The sequence below is a fragment of the Bicyclus anynana genome, chromosome 12 (genome assembly GCF_947172395.1).
Source record: "Bicyclus anynana chromosome 12, ilBicAnyn1.1, whole genome shotgun sequence".
Classification (NCBI taxonomy): domain Eukaryota; kingdom Metazoa; phylum Arthropoda; class Insecta; order Lepidoptera; family Nymphalidae; genus Bicyclus; species Bicyclus anynana.
The window spans coordinates 239146-257839 of record NC_069094.1 but is presented as its reverse complement, the minus strand read 5'-3'; the positions used below and the strand labels follow the sequence as shown (position 1 = coordinate 257839).

Genomic DNA, 18694 nt, shown 5'->3' with positions numbered 1-18694 from the left:
ATTAAGGGAACCCCATAACGGTTTACGGTAGCTACCTTGTGCTTGGGCTTGATTAATTTGTATTGCTGAGAATTTTGTACCAAGATGGCTGTCTGTCTGATGTGACTGTCATTAGGGGTCTGATGTATTCGTTTGAGATGAAATTTTACACAAATTTTAATAAAAAAAATACAACCGACTTCAAAACCTAAAACGTACCCACTAAACTAAAAAGCGAAAAATAACATTATAATATGTTCTACCTGCGGATCAGTATGAAGGCGGTGCTTAGCCGGTGTTGTCTTAATTTAAGCCATTTCTGACAGGACCACATGAAACAACACTGTCTGCAAAATCTAAATCTATAACATGGCTTGAATTAATACATCACCGGCTAAGCACCGCCTTCATACTGATCAGCACTGAATAATGTAATGACCATTTAATTTTATAGACTTTTATTAAAAAATAATGCAACAATCCGAACAATTTCTCAGATTGCAATTTAAGATTGTTTACACTGATCTATTGATATGTCAAAATGGTCGGATAGGTTATTGACACGCAAAAATTGACATTTTCATACAGAGGCCATCTCTAATCCGTGTTCCGTCCTCCCAATGATAGATTGATTTTTAAGATTGCAAATTCTTTCCGAGGATAGCTTATTGGCATGCTTTATATAAGAAATGGATTGATATATCAATATTAGATGGGAAAAAACGGATTAGGATTGATTATTAATTTCGGGCGTAAGTGGAATGTATCAATGGTGACTTGGACTAGAGTACCTCAGAGAAAGACTATCGTAAGCCGTACACAAATTACTTCCAAATAAATTATCTTTATCTGTATTTAATTTAATACAAGTTGACCAACATTCAGATTTTTAAGTGACTTGAAAAATAACCTCTAAAATTGCAAGAAAAGCAATCTCAATATTAACATTAGTTTATTTTGGGGATTTTATATCCTTAAAAATATAAATAAAACAAATTTACGATTTAATGCTATGGGATATTTCACAAAATTTACTTTCAAATTAATTTGACATTTGTTTTCGCGGTTTAATAATAGTGAATAATCTTCTATAAATCCTAAACTTGAGAGTGTTTTGTTGACGTCACGTCTACATTGTATTCGCAATGATACATTTCACCACATTCGTTTAATTTAAAGGCAAGTGAGTCTCGAAAATCTCAATTTCTGTACTGTAGCAACTAAACTACAATAATAATGTCTCTAAATATATGAACTTCCGTCGAGACAGGAAAAGGAAGTGCGAGATTGGTGATTGCTCAACAAAAGTGCATTGGAAAAGCTAATATCATTGATTCGATTTCAACATCCTTATCCTGTTTGGTGGGAGCGCTAGCGACAGAGTTGGAAAAGTTGTCATTTTATCGAAGCGCGAAATGAAAGTAAACAACTATACAAGGAATGCGTTTGTGCTCAATGTACAACAAATTGCGGAAGGTCATTTCAAAATGAATAAAAATAATCCGGCAGATTTATTCTATACTGTAATTGGCGTTTTGTTCACTTTATTTAATTATAAATATAAATAAATAAATATATAAACATTAGAATTAGAAAAATATTATGTCTAGTGTGGTTTAGGCAAGTACAAACTGAGGAAAAAGCATAAGTATTGTTTTGTACTTATTGTATCCTCTTTTATACTAATTTGGAATAAACTAGCCATCTACCCATATAAAACTAGATATTGATTTATATGTACTAACTTTTTATAGGTAGAGCAAGATGAGCACTGATCTTAGTGGTGAAGATGTAGTAGTGCAATTGGCTTCATTGCCACAAATCATAACAGTGAGTACTAAAGCTGTGGACACCTTATTTCTTATTTATTATTTACAATTTTCAAAATAATTTATAGTTTTTGGTTTTAATGTTTTAAAATAACATTTGCTATTTATTCTAGATTCAATATTCTTATTAGCTTCCAACTTAGTTAAAAAAGGCAGTGGGGATCCATTATTGAGCAATTGACGCTTTTTATTTATTGTTATATTATTTTCTCTTAGTTCAAATTTGATCCAATGATATTCAAAATAGAGCTGCTAAATATACTTACTTTTATTAATAATAATAAAATAATATTTAGGAAAATTAAACTACAATTTTGGAAAGAAATAAATATTCTTGCTCAAACATTTTCATTGAAATTATAGTGTAAATGATTTATTAATTTATTTAAATACCATCGGTATAAGATGATGCCATGTACTTGAAGGCTTAAGCCTGCATTCATTCATTGTGGATAATTTTTTCATCATATAAGCAGACACATGTTTGCTGTTCTTTTGTAAGGACTTGTAAAGAGTACTGTCTCGAGCAACATTCATCCAGATGCAGGCTTTCTAGTTTCTGTTTAATGTCATAGAACCACTTAGTTGGAGGTCGACTGACACTGCTTTTTGCTGCAGATTGCCATTAATAGCACTTTAGGGTCCCAATGTCCATCGGCTATTCAAACCGTGTGCCCAAAATTTCAGTTATTTTTTATACAAAAATATATCACAAAGTTTTCCAAATGCTGCAGCAGATGTGTATTCGGTGGTTTACTTCTTTCCCAAAAGAGGAGCTATTTGATCACAGAAGGCTCAGACCTGCTGACTGTGCTCGCAGGCGGAGGACGCGCGCGGGGCTGCGGGCGGCGTGGAACTGGGCCGGCGGCTGATGCTGGCGGCGCGCGCGGGCGACACGGCCGCCGTGCTGGAGCTCATGCAGCAGGGCGCGCCCTTCAGCACGGACTGGCTGGGCACGTCGCCGCTGCACCTGGCGGCCGCCAACGACCACGTGGACACGTGCGCCGTGCTGCTGCGCGCGGGCGTGAGCCGCGACGCGCGCACCAAGGTGGAGCGCACGCCGCTGCACCTGGCGGCGGCGGCGGGCCACGCGCGCGTCGTGGCGCTGCTGCTAGAGCACGGCGCGGCGCCCGACGCGCGCGACATGCTGCGCATGACGCCGCTGCACTGGGCGGCGGCGCGCGGGCACGCGGCCGTGGCGCGCGCGCTGCTGCGGCGCGGCGCCGACCCGCGCCTGCGCTGCAAGTTCCACAAGACGCCGCGCTGCCTGGCGCTGCGGGCGGCGCGCGCCGACCTGCTGGCGCTGCTGGACGCCGCCGAGCAGCACCCGCCCGCCGGCGCGCCGGAGCCCGACCATGTGACGAGTGAGCACGCAGCGTGCGACTTGTGACTTGTACTCGTGATGATAGCGCTTGTAACACGTGATCGTCTGTCGCTTTCAGGGATAGAAGCCAAACCGCAAGCTAAAGTGAAGATGCAGCCTGAGAAAAAGATTATAATCGAGTCTAAAACACAGGTAACAAAAATTCATGTGCAAAATTTGTTTCGATATAGTTGGTGTCTTACTACCACTGGAGAATGTAGCAAACTTACATCCTATGTAAAATCCATCTTTAGTTTCTGTAAAGTGTATGTCTGTGTTGACAGCCGATTCCCGCGAGTGCGAAGGTGGGGCGTGGCGCGAGTGTCGGCGGCGCGGCGGCGGGCGGCGCGGACGCGGCGGCGCTGCTCAGAGCGCACGGCATCACGCTGCTGCCGACCGACCGCGGCTCCACCGTGCTGTCGGCGCTGCGCAGCGGCCGCACCGTCGTGCTGTCCGGTATGTGGCACTGGCGACCGCACCGTCGGCGTCGGCGTCGGCGCTAGCGACACTGCTCAATGTAGAGGATGCTAGTTTGTAGGATAACTACTCGTAGTGACTTCACGTCGTCCTGTCGTCCGTCGTCGAGAGGGTGATCAACTGATCAGTCGCGTGTCAGCCGTCGACGAGAGCGACCGTCTTCTTTGCTGGTGCGGAACATATAAATGTTATAGAATGTTTGAGTGGGAAGGGTCTTCTGAATGTTTATGGATTAATATAGTATATGAGTCGAGTTCTGGTACGCAGATATTATCAATTTGTAATGTATATTTGCCATCCCCTCTTAGATACGACGTCTTAGAACGGTTCATAAATCAGGTAGCATTGGCAATGGTGGAACAAATGCACACTTTAATTTTAGGGGATTTTAATATATCCTCAATTAATTGGAATCCATGTCAAAATTATTTAACGCCTGAGGGTTATAATTCTTTAATAGGAACAAGTCTTGTGGATTTTATGTACGAAAACAATTTACTACAATTTAATGGTGTCAGGAATAACTTTGGTAAAATACTAGATCTTGTTCTTAGTAACATTAGTAGTTTAAAAATGGGTAAGTCGCCTGTTTGTCTAAGTAAATTGGATAATCATCACCCCCCGCTAGAATTATCTCTTGTTTTAAATAGCGATGAGTTAATTATTTCAAAAAGTCAAAAAAAGTTGGACTTTTTTAAAGCCGACTATAACGATATCAACAAAGACCTGAAAGAAATTCCTTGGACACAAATATTATCTCAATGTTCAGATGTTGAAAAAATGTTAGCTGCTTTTTACTCTATTGTTAAGGATGTTATCAAAAAGCGAATTCCTCTTAAATGTTTAAAAAGTATTCAGTATCCGCATTGGTATTCAAGAATTTTAATTAGACGTTTAAAAGAAAAAGATAAATTAAGACTCCGCTTTAGAAAATTTGGAAATCCACTTGATGAATTCGAGTTTAAGTTGCTGAGGCATAGGTGTGAGCTCTTAATTGTTGCGTGCTATAGAAGCTATACTGATAAAGTTGAGTCCAGTATAAAGCGTAATACCAAATATTTTTGGACCTTTTTAAAACAGCGTCGAAACAATCAAAGTGACTTTCCAGCATCGATGGTATATAACAATGAAACATTAACAGACGGTGTTAGCATATGTAATGGGTTTGTTAACCATTTTTCAAGTGTGTATAATATGAATTCATCTAATCGCTCAAATTCCTCCTCTTTGATATCGCAACAAATTAAATATATAAATACTACAGGGGCTACGTTAGAGAAAATATCATTCTCGGTTGAGGATGTAAAAAAGAAACTGTCTAGTTTAGACGTGAGCAAAGGTGCTGGCTCAGATCAATTACCTCCTATATTTTTAAAAAATTGCGCCATAACCTTAGCTGAGCCTATTTCTATTATTTTTAATAGATCATTCGATGATGGTATTTTCCCTTCAGCCTGGAAATTAGCTCTTATTGTACCGGTCTTCAAGGAAGGTGATAAACGGGATGTCTCTAAGTATCGACCCATTTCCAAATTGTCAATCTTATCCAAAATATTTGAGTCCTTGGTCTGTCCTCATATTAATTGGCATATAAAATCTGTTTTAACTACCAAACAACATGGATTTTACAAACACAGATCAATACAGTCTAATCTAGTTTCTTACGTTGACAGTTTATCATCCCAAGTTGACTTAAATAAGCAAGTGGATTGTATTTATACCGATTTTTCCAAGGCTTTTGATCTAGTAGATCACAGTCTCCTGATCATAAAGGTAAAACAATACGGATTTACTGGTAATATTGTTAATTGGTTAAGATCTTATTTAAATAACAGACAAATAACAGTGGTAGTGGCAGGGTTTGAGTCATCTTTTTCTTACGTAGCACAATCAGGAGTTCCTCAGGGTTCGCTCCTAGGTCCTATACTTTTCAACATTTTTATTAACGATATTGTTAATTGCTTTTCTAACTCTGAAGTGCTGCTTTATGCGGATGATCTAAAAACATTTAGAACGATACATTTAGAAAATGATTCAATTCTCCTGCAGGAAGACTTGGATAGGTTGACTAAATGGTGTCATAATAATAATATGGTTTTGAATCATAAGAAATGTTACTGTGTTTCTTTTCATAGAAAACTTCACTCGGTCCAGTTTAAATACAAAATTGACGATTATTTTATTCAAGATATAAATTCGATTAGAGATTTAGGTGTTACAATCGACCACAAATTAAGTTTTATACCGCACATAGACAACATTTATGCAAAAAAGCTTCAAAAATCAGTGGTTTTATCAATCGTAGTTGCAAAAATTTTAAAAACACTAGCACTAAAATTTTGTTATTTAATGCACTGACGAGAAGTATTTTAGAATACGGTTCAGTTGTATGGAATCCATTTTACAACGTACACACTATGAGAATTGAACGAATCCAAAAGCGATTTACTTACCATCTTAGTATTTGTGATAAGTTAGTTAAAAGCAGAAATAATATTAGTTATAACTCTAGATTACACCATTACAAATTGTTAGCTCTCTCGGATCGTAGAAAGATGTTAGATTTATGTTTCTTATATAAATTACTTAATGGACCGGTAGATGCATCCACTTTACTTTCTAGAATTTCTTTCAGAATACCAAGACCATATAGTCGGGTCAAAAATTTCACGCCTTTCTGGACTAGTTACTCCAAAACAAATTTAGGCGCTTCAGCTCCATTAAATAGAATGATTTCCACATATAACACTATTTCTAAGGAAGTAAATATTGATATAGCTGGTGACACTTTGCCTATTTTCAAAAATAAACTAGAAAAATATTTTTTAACTCAGTACAAAAGGGATACCTCTTAAATGTTATTTTTATCTTTAGATTATACTGTTTTTTTTTTTTCTTTTTATGGTTATATTAGTTTAATTCTGTTCATAATGTAATTGTGTGATAGATCCATATCTATATTTTCAAACGCAAATCTAAAACAGTTTTCTCCCTAATTTAGTCTAATTAACCTAAAAAATTGTAGGACAGAGCTATTATTCATTTAGACATGCTATTTTGGTACACGTGTTGTTTACGTGCAGTGGCACTAGATGGCGCCACTCACACTTTGGATCGCGCTATGACTTGTTCATACTAGGGTATATGAGGCAAGCCATCGGTTTGCCAAGTTGTTGGTGTTCTCAGTTAATTGTACCTACATTGTTCGTTTAAATAAACCCAACACCCATCGAGATCAAGCCGTAGTTTCATTTGGTGTGACCCGCGGCCCCAGTTCAATAGTGCACGGTGGGTTTGGGTGCTTCGGCCCATACATTGGTCCTTCGAGCCGGATATCTGGAACCGAGGACATTTTTTGGAGACAAGTGGTCACTGGAGACCACCCGCCGTACTCGCAGTGGATTGCTGCAGAAACCGAGTACGTAGCATCGACGGAAGGCGCCAGCAGAGGGCGCCATCGGCGCTAGCAGCGGACTGATGACAAGTGACAGCAGAGGACATCAACCACAGATCAACAAGGACAGAAGATCAAATCACATTGGCAGCTGTCAATGTGACACGTGAGTGAAAAAGTGTCAAGTGTCAAAAGTGACGTTTCAAATTTAATACTAATACTTAAAGTAAATTGAACTTTATTTCTTTGGTGCAAATAACTTAAAAATTTCAATATTGAAAATAGACTTTGGAAGATCAACTAGTAATTAATTAAAGTAACTTAGAAATAATTGCATGTTAATTAAGACTTAGAATAAGTTCACTAAAAACGAGGGAACGGGGAACCTATGCCCGATTTCCGCCAGAGATAACTAAGTGTAAAACACTTGTAAAATTTTTAAGAAAAAATATTAACTTAGAAGATTATTGGTAGCAAAAATACTTGTAACTTTTGTGATTTGAAATTGGAACATAGCATTATTTTGGTTTATAGAACATTTTGTTAAATTTATTGATTTTTGTGAAATACACTTTGTTGCTTGTTTCATGGTAATTTATATTTGAGATAATTTTAAGTTCATTTTTCGGTTTAATTTCAATTATAATTTAATAATTTGCAGTATTTATTAATTTGTTAGTTCAACCATGGAAGGTTTATTAAATGTACAATATGAGTTACATAATATAATTAAAAAGGGGTTTTCCAATTTTAAGAAAACACCAAAGGACAGATTAAATTGCGAGTATCTAGAAGTTAAATTAGAGAATTTAGAAAAAGATTGGTTAAGTTTTAGGTCAAATGACATAAAATTGTACGAAATATCAGAAGCAGATGTTTTATCTAGTAAACAATATGTCGAAAATGAAATATTTGAAGCTACAGAAGATATTTATTTGTTATATAAATCATTAATAAAAAAAATATTGAATCAGTTTTCTAAAGAACAACCTAGTAAGGGAAAAACTATTATATCAGGTCAACAGCATAATTCGTGGGTAAAATTACCAAAAATTTCCATTCCCACATTTTCTGGTAAATATTCGGAATGGACCACATTTAGAGATTTATTTTTGGCCCTAATTCATAATAACGAGACTTTAGATAGTGTACAAAAGCTACACTATTTAAAGTCTCACTTAACGGATGAGGCCGAACAACTGATTCGGCACACTCCGATTACGGGAGCAAATTATAATCAATGTTGGTCACTTTTAGAACAACGATATAATAATAGAAAGTTCTTGGCAAACAATATTTTGCAACGTTTGTTTGGTATTAAACATATAAATTTGGAATCAGCGTCGGGTCTAAAAGTACTAATAGACACCACCATAGACTGTTTAAATGCATTAAAAAATATTGATATTGATGTGAGCACATGGGATATTATTATCATTCATATAGTTAGTTTTAAATTAGATCAAGAGACTCGAAAGCAGTGGGAGCTACATATTTCGAGCTCAATAGATTTGAATAATTTGCCAACTCTAGATCAGTTCAAATGTTTTATTGAGAATCGGTTTCGTGCACTAGAATTTGTAGAGTCGAGAAAAGTTTCAGTACAGCGGACTAGTGTAATAAGTAATAGCTCCAGACCAAAGACTTTTGTTGCAATGAATGAGTCAAATAAACTTCGTTGTGAATTTTGCTCAGACAGCCATAAATTATGTTTCTGTAAAAAATTTGCAAATGAAGATGTAGAAAAACGACGCGACTTTGTAGCAAATAATTAAATCTGTTTTAATTGTATGGGCAGTAACCATCGAGTACAGGAGTGCAGAAAATCTGGAACTTGCAGAATCGACAATTGCGGAAAACGGCATCATTCACTTCTGCATCCAGAACAGGAGAGCCAGAGTAGAGCTACCAGTTCAATAGCAAGAGAACCAGTTGAGAGTGCTAGAATTACAACTAGTGCTGAACCAATAGTTTCCTGCTTATCAACACAAAGAAGCTCTAATAGCGGACAGGTTTTACTTGCAACAGCATTAGTAAAAGCCGAGTCTGAAACTGGAGATCAAAATATTAGGGCACTAATAGATCAAGGGTCACAAGCCTGTTTCATAACCGAATCAGCTGTGAAACGGTTACAGCTCAAAAAGACTGCAGTAAGCGGAACCATAACGAGACTTGGAGGAGATAGAGTTATTAACTCTAAAAATTTAGTGACTATTAAGTTCAAATCTAGATTCAACAGAGGTCGTAAAATCGAGGTAACAGCATACGTATTAAAAGACATCACAAGTTATCTGCCTGAAAAAAGATTTAATGAAATAAATTGGATAGAACTGCAGAATTTCAGTTTAGCTGATCCACATTTTAATAGGCCTAATAAAATTGAGCTATTGTTGGGAGCGAATGTGTATAGCAAAATTCTGCAGGATGGCATTAAAAAGGATTCAACAGGCACTCTTCTGGCACAAAATACCAGTTTAGGTTGGATTCTGACAGGCAAGGTGACATGTCAAAACCAGTTCAATAGTAATAGTCTGGAAAATATATCGGTCTTACAAACTGATATATTGAAAAGAGTATAGAAGAAGTTGAGATGTCAAAACTAGTTCAATAATAACAGCTTAGAAAGTATATCGGTCTTACAAACTGATATATCGAAAAGTAAATAGAAGAAAATTATAGTACAAAAGTATGCTGACAGAGGAAGAGCTGAAACGAAAAATTATATTATTAAATATAATAAATATTTAAAACACAACAGAACAAAAAAGGTCAAACAGGACAAAAGGGTCAAAAAGGACAACAAGGTCAAACAGGACAACAAGGGCAAACAGAAAACAAGGACAAACATAGATCAGTTATACAGTCTCACTAGGAAAACAGGTCAACAAGGAAAAACAGGACAACAAGGTCAAACAGGACAACAAAGTCAAAAAGGACAAAAGGTCAAACAGGACAACGAGGTCAAACAGGACAATTAACAAGGTCAAACAGGACAGGAAATCAAGATAAAATAGGACATAAGTTATGTTTAACAAGGACAAACAGGGCAAACATATACAGGACAAAATAACCAAAAGATCAAAGGATAAAGGACAATGAAAAGTTCTAGAACAAAAGGGAAAAAATAGTATATAAAGGAAAATAAAATAAAGATTACTTACCTTAGACCGAAGTGAATATCAGTTTACTTACTCGGATAATCTGCCGGAGATGTCATCTGGATCTGAAACAAAAGAATCAATATTATTAGTTACAGCATATCTGTACAATCTACTAGGATGAATAGCAACTTCAAGTTATAAAAGCAAAATTAATTATTAAAAAGCTATAGCTAGCAAGGTCAGTTAGACGAGCTAATTTTTGAAATAACTACAAAATAAATGGTTCACTTACTGTAGAGAACTAAAACAACTTACTGCAGGACACGTTCTCCGATGGTTGAGTGATCTAATGACGAATGTTACCACTGAATTCTATACGGATTCTGCAATCCTTTCCAATTAGCATGTGTAGCCGTGGTTTATTTAAGAATAGATAGAGGACATAGGTAAAATATTTATATTTTAGGGTGTCTTCAACGAAATAGAAGGAAACGAAGTTTGTGGCACAATGCTGGTGGCTAGACATTAATTGAGATACTACAGCCGTGGATGTTCAAAAAGGACAAAATTCAAGCGCGAAATAATTCAACTATTGTTCTCGTCTGGTTAAATACCTAAATAGTTAATTTGACAGTTCAAATTTCGAGATCATAGGTCGAGGAATCTCATATAAAATGCCAAAGGTTAAGTCGGAAGCAGCAGTTAGGTCACTTGTCGATACAGTTTCAGAAAATATCCTACCAAAAGGTTTTATCTTCTAAATTGGAGATTTACTTACTTCAATTGGAGAGCTTCTGGTAGCTGTACTGGAGAGCAACCTAATGTGGAACGTAATCTTTTAACGAGATGGCAATTTATTCAAAGAGTGATTTACTCAAAGCTTTAAAAGTCCTCTCTTACAAAGAGGACCTGCTCCCTGGCAGCTGGTTAATAGGTCAAATTGTGGAAAAGCACCCAAGTGCTGATAGTATAACCCGTGTGATCGCTATCAAGGTGAAAAATTCTACTTTGAAAAGGTTTAATATTAATGTAATGTAAAATTCATGATAAAATAAAATGAATGGAAAGTTCAAAGTCAAATAATTGATGGTTTTTATATAATGGTACAGATTTAAAATATAGATCAATTTTAAGTTCATTTATAATTTAGCATTTTAGTTCATTTTTTAAAGTTCAAATTCATTTTATACTTTAGTATTCTAATCAAACTAAAATTTAAGGGTAAGTTTCAGAGTTTAATAACATCAATGTAAAATTGAAACTAAATAATTGATGGTTAGATGGTTGTAGATTTTGATTCATAGATCAATTTAAATTAAATTGTAATTTAGTTCAAATTCGTATTATAATTTACTTTTCAATTTAAAGTTGTTGTGCAAATGTGGATTTTAGTTCATAAATCAATTTAATTTAACTTTATAATCATATAGAGTTTAGCTCATAGATATATTTTAAAGTTCATTTATAATTTAGTGATAAGTTTAGTTCATATTTCAAGTATTATTTGTTTAGAAGTTCAAATTCATTTTACAGTTTTGTATTAATTTTAGGTCAAAGATTAATTTTGTATAAATTTTAACTCATGCCAAATAAAATCTGAAAAATTTGGAATGTAGGTCAGTAAAGTCAAACCGTGTAAACTTCTCACCAAGAACATCTCAAGTGGTCACGGTGGGCGGAATAATGAAGGACATTTCGCCACTAAATGTCCTTGGTGGGCGGTATGTTTACGTGCAGTGGCACTAGATGGCGCCACTCACACTTTGGATCGCGCTATGACTTGTTCATACTAGGGTATATGAGGCAAGCCATCGGTTTGCCAAGTTGTTGGTGTTCTCAGTTAATTGTACCTACATTGTTCGTTTAAATAAACCCAACACCCATCGAGATCAAGCCGTAGTTTCATTTGGTGTGACCCGCGGCCCCAGTTCAATAGTGCACGGTGGGTTTGGGTGCTTCGGCCCATACACGTGTTAGGTTAGACAAAGTGGCTTTAAACCTACACCCAAGGTCACAAGTCCTGGAACCTGCTCAAGATGTTTCCTCTGCCACAAAATGATGGTAAAGATGAACGTTTTAGCTTTTTAAGACGGTCTTAATACTTGTTGCTATACTTGTTATTATGCTAGCAAATTACATCAACAATTAAGCTTATGAGATAAAAGCATCCTAGCATGTGAATTTGGGTGCGATACTGGTCCATATGTAATTAGTCTGAGATTGTAGTATGTGACCATTTAGCATTTATATGTCGGTAAATATGTTTTTACTACGAATCGATGGTTATTTTTCTCTTAATATGTACTAGCAGACACCCCGCGGTTTTACCCACGTACTTCCCATGCCCATGAAAATGGAAATGTACGTGGAACTTTCGTAACTTTAATTTTAAATTTTCAACTTGACTTACCACCATTAAATCAAGACATAACTTGACATTTCAAAAATGAGTATTAATTGAGAAAGTTCCTTACATTGGAGGGCACTTTCCTTAAGAAGATTTCCATGCAAAAGTAAGTATTGTCTGGATGAGCAATATATAAACGCGAAAGGTCATTCATCAAGAAAACTCGAAAACAGCTTAACGTACAAAGATGAAATTTGGCAGGGACGTAGGTTATAGTTAGTAGAGGTCCGCTTAGAAAGGAATTTGCGATAGGGCCAGATTAAGAAGGTCTAAGGGCGGAGGAAGAGGCGGGCATCCGCTAGTAATAGATAAGAGCAGACGTTAATCCCTCTACGTGTTTTCACGATAAGTACCCATCACTCCAGACGCCGGCAAGCTGATGCTCAAAGAGAGCGGCGCCAGCGTCAGCGAGCCGCGCGTGCTGGCCGGCGGCAGCGCCAGCGGCGCCGAGCTGAGCGACGAGGGCGCGGGGCGCGGGCGGGCGCGGCCGCGGGCGCAGGGGGTGAAGCTGCTGCCGCTGCACAAGAACCAGCCGCTGAAGAGGGTCATACACCCCAAGGACTTGCAGGTAACTGATATTGTAACTGACAGTGCTATGGGTCACATATGAAATCTCAGAGTAAATTGTATGTAGGGTGTCCATACTCCATACTCCAAAATCAATAATGACGAGATCCGTTTTTGTGATAATGATACAAGCTTCAACCTTCATTTGGTTATTGAAGAACTTTATTGTTTACAAATAGTAGCCTCTGGTTTTCAAATTATTATTCATCTGTATATCAGTATGCTGTATCGAGTGTGACGTCTCCAGCAGGTGAAGGTGGTGCGCTTGCCGGCGGGGGCGGGCGGGGCGGGCGGGGCGGGCGGCGCGGGCGGCGCGGGCCGGCAGCGGCAGGCGCTCAAGATCGTGCTGGACAAGGCGCACCTGCAGCGCCTGCTGGCCACCACGCGCCCCGCACCGGCCGCACCCGCAGCACCCGCCGCACCCGCCGCACCCTCCGCACCCGTCGCCACGGTACTACCTCACGCTTCAGCAGAGCTGAAGTTAAACTCCTTTGCGTAATTTCACCATTCACCACCTCACTCCGCAAGACAAGCGTTACGAGTGAGTTGGCGAATGCGGTAAGAATTAGTTATACGTGCTGCCGTCTGCAGGCACAGTGAAACAGTTTGTTATTTTAAACTGCCAGTAGATGGCGTTGTTAGAGGATTTTGAAACAATCCCTTTTTGTACACTTCGAACCTTCTTTTTTTCTTTTTTTTTTGCCTACGGACTTCTGTCGGCAGGCACGGCCCGCCCGACTCGCACGGGCTAAAAATAACCTCCCCCAACTCCTCGGCCGGCACAGTTTAGCCTCCAGTTATTCCATTTCCAGTTTCCGAAGAAAAAAAAGTAGACCGGCTCCGTCCCTCTAGTACAGTGCCCGCCACGAGATATTGTGTTCGCGAAGTTCGCAACAAATGACTGCGCAATGAATCAATATCGGTACAAACGGCGCGGGCGGGGAGTGTTCGCGTCTGTACGAATGCGCATACTAATTCCGCAGCTAACTTCACAAACGTAACGGTTCGGGGCGAGCACTACATATATGATCCGATCGCCATATTCGTGAGCAGGGAGCGTTGTGAAGAGTCAAGTTGAAATGCTTGTAATCGAAACGATGACGATGATTGTCAACGCTTCGACTCATGTCGATCGCTCATTCTGCAGTGTAAAGAGAAAAAACATATTAAATTGTCTATGGGTAGCGTTTTTATAATTAATGTCAAACCACATCAAAGTCACTGCGGTTACATCACGCGCGGTTTTAAAAGTTGTCTAGTGAAAGAGATAAATTGAAAATGAGGCATAACATCTCTTCATTATTATTGATTATCCTATTATATTACAATAATAAAATTATTTATTTACGTTTAAAATGGTTATTTGTGTTAAATGTTATAAATACAACGGGGAACAGACTAAATTCCACTTCTGATAACGGAGAAGCCGTAGCCTCAGAGCAGGTTCTAAGCTTTACGTGTCAAGAATGGCAAATATCCAAACTGACTTGCTAATACCGTTCTACCCTCTAACTACAATATTGATCAAGTACAGCGCTGATACTATCAGATGTAAACCAGGATTAACTATCATAGGGTAGTCAAGCACGAGCCTACGGCCTTGCAACCGCTAGTAGCAGGATTAAAGACGTCTTTTACAACCGGTTAATGCTCTCCTTCCTCGCTCGTGTTGCCTTCCAGCCAAGTAACTAACAATGCAATGTTATTATTATAATGGCCACACTATACGGATAACTGACTCACCCAATTCCTTCACTCACTTCTAAACTGACTAGATCCAGCTAAAGCGTTCAACTGAATCAACTTGAAATCGACCGCGAGCTATCTCAGAGATCGTCAACTGACAGATGTCCACATACAAACAACTGACAGATAAACGACACCTACTCCTTGACCTTTCTAACAGCATATCGCCACCTAATTAGTTACTCTAATTAATGTAAGATGGCGCTACTGTCTAATCCTCTGACTAAAATAATATGCGCTGAACCTACGAAGGTTACAGCGCCATCTATCGAGGCACCTTCCTTCATTCAGCGCCATCTGCCGAGCTTAAGAATTTATTCTACCTTTACCTTTTATATTACAAGTTTTGTTATTTAATTAAATATATTAAAATTATGTCCACGGTGATAATTATAACTTAAAAAGTAACGCGTATTATAGCAAAAAATTGATAAACTACACTTCTGCATTCGATAAGTTGTTTGCTAGACGGTAATTTTTTAGCGTAAACTACAGGGTTGAAGCGATCGTCTACGTATCGTCAATGAACTTCGACTTTGAATCGTAAGCGCTTGTCGAAATTGGCAACTTGGCTATCAATTAGCTATCTCTATTTATATTTGTACTATAGGAACGAATAGATATCGTGGTAAATATGGCTACGACTTTTCTATTCGTTGCATCGATCACGTTACATATCGATGTCGAATTTAGACTACCGTGCTCTCGGTTCAATTGACCTCTTATAATAAAAAGACGCACAATCATGTAGAAAACTTCACTTAAAAACTGGCCAATTTTGCTTTGACAGTTTTAGAATTATTGGTAAAGAAAATTATACCTTTAGATATAGTCAAAAGTGCTTGTAAACTGAGCCTACTTGAAATAAATGATTTTTGATTTTGATTTTTTGATTTAGTCCAATATTCAATAAAATCCCAAATTCAGAGCAAACTCAACCTTAAGGATTGAGTTGAAGGTTGAATTTGCAAATGCGACTACTTGAATTAAGTGCTAAGAAGTTGTGTTTGGCACTCACGTGAGTGGGGACGTTTTTTGGTCGCTGATTGGGCATACACTTTTTAAAAAGAGATCGATGGGTTCAATAGATAAAGTTAGCGTCGGGCGACCAAACCAAACTCCGAACGTCTCTGAAAAAAAATCGGGTCGTTTTTTTCCCTAAAGGTGTTTACCCTGATTGTGTTGCAGGGCGCGGCGGAGGGCGCGGCGGAGGATGCGGGGGAGGAGGCGGCGGACGGCGCGCTGCGGACGCAGCTGGCGGAGGCGCGCGCACAGCTGGCGTCCATGGGCGCCGAGCTGCAGGCGTGTCGCGCGCGCCTGCAGCACTACGAGCAGTGACCGCGCACTCCTGGCCCCCCTCCTCGAACGGACTCTTCCACGAAGGAGGAGAATCCGCTGACAACAACAACAGAAACTTGCTACCGTAGCGCCGGCAACGACTCGCAGCGGACGCGCGCTGTGGCTGACATTTTGAGACGCCATTCTGAAATAAAAGTGAATGCCCAACCCGGCGCAGGCAAACACCCAATTTACTTATATCGAAAAAACTCATTTTATTATTGAAATCATTTCATAATGACAAGAAGTTTGATCCAATGTTTTAAAACATTTTTAATTTGTTCCCAATGTGGACAAATATAGATTGTTCACCGTACAGCCTGAGTTTTACGACATTTTCTGAAAACTCATGATTGTTTTGTTTGTTTAGCTTGTTGGTTATATAAAAAAGTAGAATAAAAAAAATCAGCTACAAATTCACTGCAGCCGCTGCAGTGAATTTGTAGTTTTTGTTACAAAAAACCGACTTTGAAATTACAGAGTAGTGATATGTCTGTGTGATCTGATCAGATCGATCGATATTATTTAAGTTAGTCAGACATCTAGAAAGATTATTATGTTTCGATTTGTAGTCTTGGAAGTCGAATTTCGAAATGCTTTGTAAAAATATATATTTCTAACGTTAAATTGACGCTGTGATCTTAGTTTACGTCGAAATAATGACATTTCCTTTTTTAATTTAGTAGGGTATACCGTAGTCCACGAAGAATCGCCGTGTCCGTCTGTCTGTCCCCCCGTCGTCGGAGTATTACTACTAGAAAGCTATAAATTAGCATGAGTTTAGAACAAAAGTCGTACAATAAAATCCTGAAAAATATTTTTTTAGGATATCTCCCCTACGTGCAAATATAAAAACATTTTTCGATTTAGGCATCCGTTGGTAAAATATTATGCTTTTAAGAGCTAATTTTTAACCCCCGACGCTAGGTGTTATAAGTTTGATGTGTCTGTTTGTCTATCTGTGGAAACTACCAATTTAGTTTTTTTATATTAAAGGTGTGTGTTATTAGTAATGTTTAATGAAAATCGACTGAGCCGTTTAAAATTTGTGGGGGTGAAAGTGGGGATGAATAGCCGTCTACAAATTATACTCGATTGGGTCTCAAATGAAAGCGTACTAAAAGAGAATATTCATGACTTGATCGAGAGTGTAATTAACAATTTCATGGCCTTCGGGGGTTTTTCAAAATTATCAATTTTATGTTATTGTTAGAGTCAAGTGTCTCTCCCCACCCTCTACCGGCTAAACGGTTGTCTTATGAATACGTGAAAAAATTCACGAAGTACTTAGGTATGTAATGAAATTACAATGAAAACTGTATCAGCTAAGAAGCAATTGCTATTTAAAGAGTCGACCGAAGTCGTCGAAAAACGCAATTGGAAATTGACAATTGCATACTAATTCCTTAGTTGATAAAGTTGTTAAAAATATAATTTGGAAAAAACGTGGTTCCTTTCCTACATGCATCGTGATAATGATTTTTTTTATCGTGTGTCCCACGGTGTGGGGTATCGTTATCAGTATTTTTGTGAATTACAGAAGGGATTAAACTGCTCATTTAATCTACGGAACCTTACACTGCGGGTGGTCAATTTTTTAAAATATTATTAAAAAAATTGTATAGCTTTTTTACCGTTACAATAGAAATCAGGTACTTTGATTAACGTTGTGGTAATGATTAGACCATTGTTAGTGTTAATGAATACAATTATTATATTTTAAAATTGAAACCATCGTGAATGTTATTCATATAACATTATTACTCAACAACGTGACACTACGTCGGAGTATGTTCGACTAGTTTCGAACCCATACGGGGCTCTTAGTCATAAGCTGGTTCAGGCAACATGATATTAGTAGGGCATACTCGACACTGTGTGACGTAAGTTACCTACAGCCATGTCTTATTTACAATAATTTAACTGGATTATTTCGTTTCTCAGGATCCTGATTTTATAGAGAAGGTATTTTATAAGGATAATAATTTAATTAGTTAGGTATTTTAAGCTGTACGTTAACTTTTGTAAATATTTTTTTTTATGACAATAAAAGATATTTTTGTATTTATGTACTGGTTTTATTTCAAAAATAATAAATAAATAAACATCTAATTAATCGATTTCCTAGAAACGAATCAATAATGTCTACATCACAGAATCTGTACTTAAAATGAAACTAACAGGTCAAATTCTGTAGGTACATTAAAAATATTTTGAAAATTTTAGTTAGAGGACATTATTTAATCGATACTACTGTAGCCTTAGACCATTATTATTAATGGTCTAAGACTGTAGTCAAATATATAAATATTTTGTCTGTCTGGCCGTATTTAATGTTGACAGGGCATCACGTTGAAAGTACTGAATGAATTTAAATGAAACTTGGCACGATTTGAGACTAATACCAGAGTAAAAGAAATAATACGTAGAAGGTTATAGGATACTTTAATCGCAAAAATTATAACAGAATTTAGTTTTGAAGTTCCGTTTGTA

General features: G+C 37.7%; 1 protein-coding gene across 6 annotated transcripts; it reads left to right on the top strand.

Annotated features, from left to right (window-relative positions):
* Positions 1 to 394: 394 nt before the first annotated feature.
* LOC112051915 (poly [ADP-ribose] polymerase tankyrase-2) lies at positions 395 to 18269 on the top strand. Of its 6 annotated transcripts, none has more exons than XM_052884568.1 (8): positions 395 to 1158; positions 1734 to 1809; positions 2629 to 3172; positions 3251 to 3324; positions 3456 to 3627; positions 12916 to 13118; positions 13368 to 13568; positions 16052 to 18269. In XM_052884568.1, the coding sequence occupies exons 2-8, from the start codon at positions 1744 to 1746 to the stop codon at positions 16199 to 16201; spliced, it is 1410 nt and encodes a 469-aa protein (XP_052740528.1). In that variant the 5' UTR covers positions 395 to 1158; positions 1734 to 1743; the 3' UTR covers positions 16202 to 18269. The 6 variants fall into 6 exon arrangements, with proteins under 6 accessions (XP_052740528.1, XP_052740525.1, XP_052740522.1 ...); XM_052884565.1 differs by having other exon boundaries at positions 397 to 1162; positions 13365 to 13568; XM_052884562.1 differs by having other exon boundaries at positions 406 to 1158; positions 13365 to 13568.
* Positions 18270 to 18694: the final 425 nt, after the last annotated feature.

Excerpts from the sequence above, each read along its gene's own strand:
- LOC112051915 (XM_052884565.1), top strand. The coding sequence starts at position 1,744 with ATGAGCACTGATCTTAGTGGTGAAGATGTAGTAGTGCAATTGGCTTCA. Across the intron at positions 1,810-2,628 it reads CATTGCCACAAATCATAACA|GCGGAGGACGCGCGCGGGGC; the intron begins GTGAGTACTAAA and ends CTGTGCTCGCAG. Across the intron at positions 3,173-3,250 it reads GGAGCCCGACCATGTGACGA|GGATAGAAGCCAAACCGCAA; the intron begins GTGAGCACGCAG and ends TGTCGCTTTCAG.